Source organism: Ovis canadensis, chromosome 15, assembly GCF_042477335.2.
Source record: "Ovis canadensis isolate MfBH-ARS-UI-01 breed Bighorn chromosome 15, ARS-UI_OviCan_v2, whole genome shotgun sequence".
Classification (NCBI taxonomy): Eukaryota; Metazoa; Chordata; class Mammalia; order Artiodactyla; family Bovidae; genus Ovis; species Ovis canadensis.
In genome coordinates, this window is record NC_091259.1 from 38,122,662 (window position 1) to 38,134,529 (window position 11,868).

General features: G+C 56.8%; 1 protein-coding gene across 1 annotated transcript in view; it reads right to left on the reverse strand.

Moving 5' to 3' along the window:
* The window catches only part of NECTIN1 (nectin cell adhesion molecule 1), a 72,813-nt gene extending 61,340 nt beyond the window's left edge, over nt 1-11,473 (reverse strand). Inside the window, exon 1 of the mRNA XM_069555500.1 lies at nt 10,736-11,473. Within this exon, the coding sequence (XP_069411601.1) occupies nt 10,736-10,814 (79 nt within the window). The 5' untranslated portion in view covers nt 10,815-11,473. The remainder of the gene's footprint in view (nt 1-10,735) is intronic.
* Between the last annotated feature and the right edge of the window lie 395 nt (nt 11,474-11,868).

The window sequence follows — 11,868 nt, forward strand, 5'->3', positions numbered from 1 at the left end:
CACAGCTGGGGTGTATGCATGTGTGGAGGGGTGACCTGCAGAGAAGCTCCCTGGTGGCATTGTCTGTCCCCTGTCCCAAGCTCCCAGGAGGGAAGGGGAGCCACCAACACCCTTCCCAGTTATCCCACAGCAGTGCTGATAGGTGGGGGCCGAAGAGTGTTGCCTTCCCTCCTCCCATGACTAACACTGCCCCCACCCCCACCCCACTCCGCTTCAGATCTGACCTGGAGGCCCATTATCTGACTCCTGCGAGGTGACGGGGGTTGGGAAGGGTGTTGAGGCCCAGGCAGGGGTGGGCACAGGGGAGCAGGGGCCAGGGGCTGTCATCTAAGTTCCCCAAAGGCTCATCCATCAACCGAGCGGAGATAATCAGAGTGCGCAGCCGGCCCAGGATGCTGATTACTCTCTGGGCACCACGAACACAGGGAATAAATCTGGGAAGGGGCTGGGAAGGCGGTGTCTCGGTAGCAGGGCCGACCACCCTGCCTGGGAAGTGAGAGGTGGCCTATCCATCATTCTGAGAGATGCTGCAATCTAGGCCACTGAGATCAGGTTGTTTGGGGGTGGGGGAGGTGGGCAATCATCATAAAATAATCTACAGTGCAGTGTGGCTGCTCTGCTCTGGTCTCATTTACACTCGAGGAGAAGCCTGTCCCTGCCCCTGCTCCAATTTTTCACTTGGGAGCCACTGCAGAAGCTTCTGCCACTGACTTAAAGCCCTCAAAGGAGGCCTGGCCCAGAAGGGACACAAGAGGAGCATCCAAGTGGCTTGACTCAAAAGCACCCGTGGGCATCCCAGGCCCTAGGGTGGGCAGGCGCAGGGCAGAGCTGGCTCCTTTGTGCTGACGAGGCAATCCTTAGGTCTGCATGGAGGTCAAATAGGTCTTAAGGCCTCCTTCCGCCATCACTTCCAAGTCCTTCCCAGGGAGGGTAGGGGGGCAGATTCCAGCCCCAGGAACCGATCCCGCAGCTCTGGCCTAGGTCCGGGCCACTCTGTAATTCAAGCTAACGGAGCATGGATAATCTAGAACAGCAGAGAGTCTGGGAGGAATTTCTCTTTGGCGTCGAAACATATCAGATGACTGTTTTGCAGCCGAGTTACCTTCCTAATTAAGCAAGGGAGTTTGTGAGGCCTGAGCGCACGTGCTGACCTGCAGGGTCAGGGTGTGGGGCAGGGGCACTGGCCCCAGGTGACCCTCGAAAGGACAATCCACAGGTGGGCCATCTGGACTCCACTCTTGGTCCTTGGCCACAACACTGGGAAAGGGTGTTGATTTTTCTGCTCCCACGATCGTCCTTCCTGGGAAGTTCGCTACCCTAGCTGTGAGGTGGCCAATGCCTCTGTCCCCTGGGTCCCCATCCTGAACCTGCCTGGGGCATAGGAAGCACCAAGCCCTTTCATCCCAAGAGATCAAAGCAGCTGGCACGGGTGAACACCCTAAATCCTCTCCCTGCCCCGCTCCCCAGGTATGGGCCCCTCCCTTGCCATCTTTTGGGATCTCTGGGTGAGGGCAAGAGAGAGGGGAACCTTCCAGAAGCTTAGGATAGGAGCTGGCATAGGATCAGTTTGCTGAGCCGTGGACCCACCCAGGATGTGGAACCAGCCTGGAAACACCTGCTGGGGGCAATTCCAGGCAGATTCTGCGAGGGGCGCTATTATACCTGCCTCTGGTCTCACAGGGAGACATGGTGGGAGGCCCTCAGATGGCATCAGTGATGCTCAAAGGCTCAGGGGATGGAAGAGCAATAATGTCAAGGCATCTCCCTCCAGCAGAGGCACATTAACAGTCCCAAGACACAACAGCGACAGTGGCAGGGTGCACCAGGAGTATAACAACTGTGCTTCTAGTACCTATAAGGTATCCAAGAGATAAGGTAGTAGCAACCGCTGAAAATTTCTGATGATAAGCATTAATAAGCCCCTAATGCTCCAGGAAGGCCCCAGTTCATTCCTGCATCATCAAAGGGAGCAGGTGGGTAGGCTCTACGATGTTACACAGGGGTGATAGGCATTCTGGAGGCAAGGTCCTATGTTACCCCAGGCTTCTTAAGGATCATGGACATTGGGCCTGATTTCCTGAATCCAAATCCTGGCTCTGCCACTAAATAGCTTTGCGACCAGAGGCCAGTTACCTAACCTCTGCTTGGGCCTCATTTGTTCATATGTTAAAAATGAGGAGAAGAATCCTCCACAAGAAGTAAGTATTGTTATAGAGATTGAATAAGTTATTACCGGCAAGATGTTCGTAACAGTCTCCGAGTGTCTAAAAACTCTTGATAACAGTTTGCTGTTGTTATCATCATCACTGTCCAAACAAACAATGATGTATCCACCTAGTAGGTACTATGCAATGATGTATCCACCTAACATTGGACTATGTAACGAAGTATCTGCCTACCGTGTAATCAGTCCACAGAGTGGCCAACCCTGTGCAATGCCCTGGGGAGTCCAAGCCCCCTCAGAAATGGACCCTGTTCTTTTGGAGCTCTCAGTCTTATGAAGATAAACCCCAGGCCCAAATAACTAATGGAAAGATGTAGAGTGGCTATTGCCGTGGGTGGCATGGATGAGGTGCTGCAACAAGGGGGTGGTTATCTGAGTGAAAGAGGTCATCTCCAGTGGGGGGCTTCATGATGAAATACTCTCAACTTCAGTTTTTGGATATGGGAAATAGGGGAGGGTTGGGGGGAATGATGCGCGCAAAGGCACTGGGGTGGGAAAGTGCACAGACTATGTGGCTGGCTGGGAGGGGTGGCTGGAGCTGAGCCAGGGAGGGGGCAGCCATCAGATGCTTCTGTGCTTGTGAGCATCCTTTTCAGGCGAGGATTAAGTATATTCATCCAAGAGGCAGTACAGGCAGTTTGGAGCTGGAGAGCCAGGAGTCGGGGACAGAGGTGACCCAGGGGCTGCTTCAGCGGTCCCCTGAGTGAGAATACTGCTTCCAGCCTCTCCTGCAGTGGGACCCTCATCAAGCTGCAGCAAGGCTGGCTTGGCTCTGAGGCACCTTGTCTACTCACTTTGTCCTAGGAGCTGACAGCATTTGCCCAAGAGAGACCAGGACTAAGGGAGGGGATACCTGGGGTGCTGCTCAGGGGCCAGAGAATGGACCCCATGGGGGCAGCCAACCAATCCCACTTGGGGCTCAAATTCCAAACAAGCTTCAGGGTCTTACAGGGGAGCATCCATCAGGGGCTGGTACAAGTCTCCAGCCCCCTTTTCTCCAGAGCAGGGCTGACTTGCTGACATCTGCCCAAACAGATCAGCACTCCCATCTCCGCTGACTCATTTGGCGGGCGCTCCTGACCTGAAGTGTGGGCTGACCTGCATGACCCCTGCATGGAGCTCTAAAAACCAGTTACTCCGGCCTGGCACTCTCTTTCCTCTAGAATACTGGGGCACTAAGATGGGGCAAGGTTTCCTTTGCCCTCATCTTGCTTTTCATGGCTACATCCACTGGGCCCTGGTGATGTTTTGGTGATGGGCTGGTCTGCAGGTGGAAAGAGAGATAAAGCAGAAGGGGAGGGGAGGGCAGAGAAGCTGGCTGTCAACAGGCACCAGAATTTGCTAAGAAAGGAATAATCCTGTCTTTGGTGGGACGAACCCCAAGATGCAACCAGTGCTCCAATACAGCCATTGTGGGCAAGTTAATCTACCTCAAGGAGAGGAGTGCGACCAGGAAGCTCCCCACTCCCATCCTCTACCACCCCAAGGCCGCCAGATGGTGAAACTGCATCTGTAGGGGATGAAAAATGCTTCTGACATGGGGCCCCCAGGTCTCTATTCCCACCTTTTGGACAGAAAGGTGGGCTACAATTCAGACGTGTCTCTTGAGAGTGTCCCCAGACCTGTGGCTGTGAGTGGGCTTGTTGTCCCTATCCCCAAAGCCCTCCTCCATGGAATGACAGTGTTTTGCTGAGCTTCTCAGAAGGTGGACTCCCTTGCCCAGTTCTGGAAGGAGCTGTGTCCTTATCTTCTGAAGGGAGGGGGCAGTGGTGGTGATGGTGTGTAAAACTGAGGGTCCAAGTGGGCAGGAGGAACCCCATGTTTCCAGCTTTGGGGAACATGCATTCCAAGAATGCACAGATGGAGGTGGGGAGGGAGGACCCTACTCAAGCCCATAGATCAAACTCAACTCTCAGTGGGACATTCCTGTGCCCATGGCCACTGGCCTGTTTTGCTGCCTGGGCCACGCCTGCAGCTGTGTCCCAGTGGGGCCACCAAGCCAGCGGAACTAATGTCCTCTAATGAGATCCGGGCCAGAGTGGCCGGGTGGGTTTTATTGTCTGTGGCTTGGTAATGAGACTCCTCATAAACTGGGAATGAAACTGGGATCTGCATGGACCAGAGAGGGGTGGGGGTAGCCCAGGAGACGGACTTAACTCTGCCTACCAAATCTCAGCCCCTCCCGTCCTCCAACGCTCCAGTCAAGTCCACAAAGCATTCTGAGCATTGCCAGCACACTGGCTGTATGCCTGCCTGTGTCCTGGAGCTCTGTGCTCACACCTTGGGGCCATGCCCACGTTTTGGGTCAGATCCTGGGAGTGATGCTCTAGCATTTGGAAGGATATGCTCCCCTTGACCCATTCCCCTAGCTGTTCTGTTATTGGGCCTCTTGTGCTCTGTGTCAACGTGAACTGCGGTAAGCTCCAGCAGGGCCACCCTCTAACCTATATATATCTCCATGTATATATACCTCGCTTCACCAGGTGGGGGACGGTATAAGCTGGTGGTTGCTAGCAAAGCAAATGACTGCCCCACTGGACACATTCTGTCATGACCTGGCTCAGCCTCTTTTGCATCTGTCCGTCCCAGTCCATCTCATCTTTCCTCATCTACTGGATTTGGAGTCAGAAAACCTGGCGTCCAATCTGAGCTGGGCAGCAAGGTACGACATCTACATCTCACTTTTCTCATCTGTAAAATGGGAGAACTATTGATACCCTGTACATGGGGTTATTGAGAGGACCAGCTGAAATTATGAGCTGAAAAGAGCATCACAAATATCTTTATTATTATTGGTGAAAGCATTCAATCTGCAGCAGGAGAAACTGAAGGACTTTCTGTCAGTGAGAAGGGCATGACCTCGGGAGGGATCTCTACCTCTCTGGCTATACCATCTTGCCTGAAGAGCTGGTGCATGGACTGCTGGGAGAGGGGCCTGCGGCCCGTAGAAGTTTGCAGGGGCTGAGTCCCGGGTTCTCCATGCCAGCCTCAGGCTGCCACCCCAGCCAGTGTTCCAGATGGGCCGCAGTGCCTAGCTGGGTTGCAGTCAGGGAGTGAGGTGGGTGCTGGGGAGAGCCCTTGGCAACAGGCTGCAGAACAAAGGCCACACAGCACCTTCTGGTTGTGCAGTGCACGACTACCAGGGCTGGGCTCAGGTAGATGCCTGCAGCCAACCAGGCCACCTGAGTCCCCCACGGCTGCTGCAGCCCTTGCCATCATTTCCAGGTGGGGAAGCGAGGTCAGCAGTGGGCAGGCAAATGAGTGGCTCTTTCTCAAGAGAGTGTGCAGTTGGCAGTGCCCAGCTGGCAGACAGAGAGGGAGTAAGGACCACTCAGAGGAAAGGCATAGAACACAGGAGTAGCTGCCACTACTGCACATTTATCACAAGCTGGGCAATGCACTGAGCACTTTTCAAACATTACTGTTGCTCTAATTTTCATAAACCTTTGAAAGTGTAGTAGCAGAAACCCATTTTACAGATGGGAAAACTGAGACCTACAAAGCAATTTAACCAGGCCCATCAAGCTAGCAAATGGTAGAGCTGGGATTCAAATACAGTCCAGCTGGCCTTGCTTTGCTCTTACTCTGCTGGGCAGTCAAGATGGGGTGATCTCCAGGTTGTGGGGAAAGGGACTGAACTATCTGCTGTTCCCTCTGAACTGGGCCCTGGGACTACAGCTGCTCTGCCCCTAAAAGACTGTGAAAGGCACAGATCTCATGAGCCTCTGAGAATACATACCTACTGCCCCTCCCCCACCCGAGGATAACCCTTGGGGTTACCCATTGCCCTGAACAGCCTACATACAGTCTGTGATCAGGAAGGCTTTCTTTGTGTCCTTAGGTTTCTCCTGTGGCACTGAGTTAATCTCTTCTTGTCCGGGTTCAGATATTAGGTCCGATGTGTTTTCGCTTATCTTTCCCCTCTCCCTATTTTCCAGTTCCAAACAGCACAGGAGAATCCAGAGCTTAAAGGGTTAACTGGGCTAAGGAGTGTTATCTCCAGCTCAGGGCTTTCCCTGTGCAAGGTGATCCCAGCTCAGATCTTAAGTTACTCCAGCCCCAGCCAGCACATCTGCTGCTGGCTCTACAGACATGGTCTCTATGGAGAGAGGCAGACACCACAGGGCAGAAACACTCACCAGCCTGACTTGGGCTCCCAGTACTGCCCTCTTCCCCACCGCTTGCCCTTCATTCCCACTTGCCTTTCCAACAAGGGGACTACTGCTTTCTGCTCTGTGAACTGGGGTGCTCCAGGCACATGTATGCTGCTGAACTGGGCACACATATGGTTCTACAGGGTTTTTCAGAGCCTATGACTCAGAGCTCCTTTTTAAATGCCCAGAGTACATCACCTTTCCCCAGATGACCCTTTTCCTCAAGTATTCATGCAGGAAGCAGAGATGCCAAAGTAGCAGCTGAAAACCTATTTCCTGCGGCCCCTCCTGGCTGCTCAGGAATCCTGAGAAGCAGAGGAAAATCTCTCCAGGTGAGCATCTCCCTGTGAGGATCCAGAGGCCCAGCCTGAGATCAAGGGCAGAGCAGAAAAAGAAAGGGGTACTCAGGCTTCTTACCCCCAAAGGGTGTGGAAGATCAGTCTTAGAAGGAGCTGGCTAAGGGCAAATCCTAGGTCTCCTCCAAAGTTACCCTCACTGACACTGATATAAACACAGGCCTCTCACAAAGTTCCAGTCAGAAAGCCATAAGAAATCAATTGCATGTGGCGATGCATTTGCTGTATATTTATGCCCCGTCCCATGGTGACACACAATCCCAGTGCACACACGTGTGCTAATCCCCGTGGCTCTGTATGTGCACAGTGAATTGTAGATGGCCAACACAAGCACACAGTCTTGCACACATGTGTGTGCACCCACTCTATATGATGGTGAGGCCATAAGCCAATTATCAGAAACGTTATAGCCTAAGTCCCATAGCTGGCTATTACTCCTTCTAGCCTGGCCCACAGGCTGACATTCAAAGTTAAAAAAAAAAAAAAAAATCAGCAAAACAGGTAAATATACATAGATACCCTTTCTGCCCCCACAGCAGGTAGGAGCCATTTGATTTACCAGGTTAACCAGGAAAGACACAATCAGGAAAATTGAAGGTAAATTTACACCTCCCTTGGGTATTTTCTGTTTGTGCTGAACAATGAACATTAGTCAGCTGCTAAACAATGGCAGTTATCAGAGGCACAGCAACTGGGGCTGCCCCCTGGTCCCCACCCTCCCCAGCCTGGCCCACTTGCTCAGTCGTCAGCACTAGGGTTCTGGCCCGAGACCATCCTGGCAGTGCACAACTGGGTCCTGGATCAGGCCAACGAGGTGGATTTATTGTGCAAAATTGAGTGGCTGAGAAGGGAATGGACATCATAGTCTCGGCCAGCATCAGGCAACCAGGGGCTGCCTGTCCCATAAACACAGAGAGTCAGGCTCAGAGACACCTTCTAGACCACTGAGCCCCAGGTGCTGGGCCCAGGCACTGCAATACCTCCTCCTCCTGCCTTCCAGCCTTGACTATTTGGCCTTGAATCTGATTCGGAGACACTCCTCTGACATGGGCACTGGGATTCTTGCTTATATTTGCTTGCAAACCCCAGGCCGGAGGAATTGGTTTTGCCATAATGTCCTGCCCAGCAAGCCTGGACACACCACTGTCTGTGAATGATGGGGAGACAGGAAGATAACTCAACAGTCCTGACTCCCCGGGTTTCAAAGAAAACCATCATGACAGCGAGTTCTGCATAGGCTGCAGAGAAGAGGGTGCTGCTGTGGCCCGACAGGTCTTCCGAGGGTGTGCATGACACCTGGGGTGTGTGTTCTCTTCCCAGACAAAAGGTTTGGGGAAGCCAATTAGGGAGGGTGTGGTGTAGGTGGGACACCAGCTCAGCACACCTGCTTCTAAGGCAGGTTCTCTGCCTCCTCTCCTGGGCTCCCCCTGTTCCTCTGGGATGCAGCCCCTGGGGTCCCACTGGCTCTCTCCTCTGAGTGATCAGGCAGAAACCCCAGACTCATTTCAGAGGCTGATGGGGCTCCACTACCCTGCCCGGTAAAGTCTGTGTTGTTGAAGACACACTTCAGTGTTTACACACTAAGAGCCAAATTTGGAGTGTTTTGAAGTCAGGGGGCCACCACACACACACCCCCCAGGGTGGGGGAGGGTCCCCCTCTCCCATCTCATCAAGCTCCTCTCCTCATCCCTCTATACTCCTTGCCACAGCCCAGAGGAACCCAGAAAAGAGCATCAGGCTGGCAGGTCCCCATGGAGAAGGAGGTTGCCTGAGGGTGACGGTAGATGGGGTTTGGAAGGTGACTTCCCCCAGCCTCTGTCCAAGTGTCATGTGGGCACCGCCACATCCACCTGTCTTTTCACAGAGGCACCAGGGGCGCAGGCACCAGGTAGAGGAGTCTGGCTGGTCGGGGAGCTCTGGCTGCCCCTCTGATCAGGGAGTGCTTATGAAGTGCCCATCTGAGCTGTGATTCCTTATCTGAGTCCCACTCCCTCATCTGGAGTTTTGGTTGGGGGGGCCAGTGTCCACACTTGAGCAAGGTGAGAGCATCACCTCCCTGCCCCCACTTCCCGAGTGGGATGGAGCAGCGCAGGCCTCCACCCCTCCAAAGATGGAATTAACTACAGGGACAGCACCACAAAGCTGGGAGAGAGCTCGACAAAAGGAGGGGGGTGAGTTCACTCCCCCTCCCCAAATCTTCCGCTCTTTGTCTGACCCAGGATTAGATTAACCCCTAGTAGGCTGGACTAGTCAGGCCCCAGGAAAGCTGGTGTTTTGCTGGGTTCTGAGTATGGGCAATACGGAATTGAAGGGTTCCAGAACCCGGGTGGTCAGACAAATGCTAGAACCAGAGCTTCCAGCATCTCCTGTTGGCTCCCCTGGAGGTCCAGTGTAAGATGAAGCCCTTTCATTCTCACCAGAACCACCCTTGCTGCAAGGGACTCAATCATGCACCTTTGAAATGGGCAGTGACACCTGTGTGCCCTGGAATTTACCCTCACGGACCTAGCAGGGCAGCACCCCTAGCCCCTACCCCAGGCTGCAGGGCTGGGGGCACCCTGGTGCGCCTTTCACAAGCCACTTTGGAGCCATGGGCCACTCGGAGACATTTGCTGAGCCCTGGCCGGGAGCTGGCGGCAGACGGGGTATAGAAGTGAATGAGGCCAGGTTCCTGCCTTCCAGGAGCGCACCCCACAGCCCCACGTCTAGGCAACAAACTGCCGTTTGTGTCTGCGGCATGGAACAGATCTCCTCCATATCTCCCTCCGCTAGCAGCGAGCGGAGCCCAGACCCAACATTCTTGCCCCACGCAGAGCTGGTCTCTGCACTTTCATCCCTTCTTTTACCACCTAAGGCCAGGGCCACATGCTTCAACCGAGCCCCCACCGTACCCCGCCCCGACCCCAGCTAGGGCGGGAGGTCGTCTCAGGTTTCTTCCACGAAGGCTGGAGGAATCTCCACCCCACCCGCGCCGGTGTCCCCAGCCACCGTGGGAGCCGGGCAGCTTCCCCAGGGACACAAAGGGTTAAATTCAGCCGCGGGGACTCGGTCGGATTTGCCTCCTAAACGCATTTTCCAGTTCATTCCCCAGCACAATACTCCCGGACCGGTCCCAGCCTCCGCCCCTACCCCATCCGTCAGAGGGGCCACCGGGGGCTACCCCGGGGGTCGGGCGTCGGGTTAACCCCTCGGCCGCCAGCATCTCAAGGAAGGACACGCGGGGCATCCTCGGGAAAGTGGGTCACGCAGCCACCTGACTGGCACGAAGCCCGCGGCGCCTCCTGCGGGAGAGCCCCCCAAACTGGGACCGGAGTTCCAAGGCAAAGCCTAGCTCCGCGCTGGGCGGGGAGATTGCGATAGCGCGCCGCCGGGCCTCACCCTCCCGGAAAAGAACCTCAGGTGAGCAAGAAGCCGCCTCTGCCGCAGGAGCCTGCTCCCCGCGCGGGTGGGGGGCGGGGGGGGGGGGCGACGGGAGGGGGCCGGAGCGCCCGAAATCTCTTGGCAAAGGGGCTGGAGGGAAAAAACCCGAAGCCCCCGCCACCCCTTCCATCCGCCAAGCCCACAGCCCACCAGCTCCGAGACTGACGCCTTCTCCCTGGGGCTGTTGTCTCCGACCCCGAGACGGTGATTATGGTGATTATTTTGCATTTATGTAACATGCAGTGTTTCCAAACTGCTTCCCGAGCTGAGAGCTGGTTATTAAATAAATAGAACGCTATTACATATTATTATTTTGTGTGTGTGAAAAACTGCGCGGAGAAAGTGCTTTCTTGCTACACAGAAACGTGCATCCGATTGCTTTCCTGCAGGGCAGGCTGTTGGGCTCCTCAGACTCTCTCTCCGCTGAACCACCCGCACCCCCCTTACCTAAGCCGTGACCCAACTTTTCTGGCTCCTTTCACTCCCTACAACCCAGACGTGCCCGCCATCCAGCTCCCAGCCCCGGGGAGGCACTGGATGGGGGGTTGGGGGTGGGGAGGCAGGGGGCGGAACGCGCTCACCTGGGAGGAAGAAGGCGGTCAAGCCGAGAGCGAGTCCCCACCAGCGTCCAGCGGCGCCCGCAAGCCCCATCCGAGCCATCGGGGGCCGGGGGTCCAGCGAGAGAAGCCGCGAGGAGAGCGCTCCTCGCGCTCCAGAAAGCAGCCCGGAAGACGAAGGCGATCCCTGCCGGCCGGCGGGCGCTCCGAGGATCCAGGTCAGCCTCAGCCGTCGTCCGGGGCGGGGTGGGCTGGGTGAGATCGGCGCGGCCGCAATCCGGGCCCCGGGCCGCCGCCGGCTCAGAGGCTCGGCAGATGCCCGCCGCAAGTTGCACGAGTCATGCCCCTTCTCCTCCTCCGCTCTTCTCCCGGTGCCGGTCCCCGCCCTCTTCTTCTTCCACGCAGAGCCGGGCAGGGGAACGGGACCCACCCCCGGCGCGCCCGGCTGCCCGGCGCGGGCTCCCGGCCCCCGGCGCGCTCACACCCTCCCGCTCGGCTCCAACTTGCAGGCGTCCATGGCCGGCCGTCCTCCGAGGGCGGCGGGCGGGCGGCGCGGTGGGCTCGGGGCCCAGGCGGCGGGGCGCGCGACTCGGCAAGCGGGGGCGATCGGGCGGCGCGGCTAAGCACCAGGCGAGCTATCGGGGGGCGCCGCGTCCCCCGCCGCGCCGCGGCCGCTCGCTCTGCCGCGTCCCGGCGATCCGCAACAATGTGGAGCTGCCCGGGCGCCGAGTCGAGCCGCGCTCGCTCCTCTCCCTCTCTTTCTCTCACTCGCCGAGCTCCAGCCTCTCAGCCGCTCTCCCCGTGATGTCAGCCCGAGGGGGAGGGGTTAGCATTAACCCCCTCCTGGCTGCCCACGCGCGGCCCGCGCCCGGCCCCGGCCTCCGCCCCGCTCCGCCCCGCACACCCTCCGCCCCGGGCAGAGGCGGGATCCCCGGCGAGGGCCGTGGGGGTCGCGCTCAGGCCCACTGGCTCGGGAGATGCCCCTCGGTCGCCTTTCCGCCGGGGAGAGGGCCGGAGGGCTAGCCGCCCTTCTCCGTCGCTGACAAAGGGAGGCAGTGACCCCTAGCGGCTGGCGTCGGGGGAGAAGCTGCTTGGTGGGCGTGGAGTTAAGACCGGGTGGATGGGCGGAGTCCGCGGGGGTGGCGGGGAGGGAGACT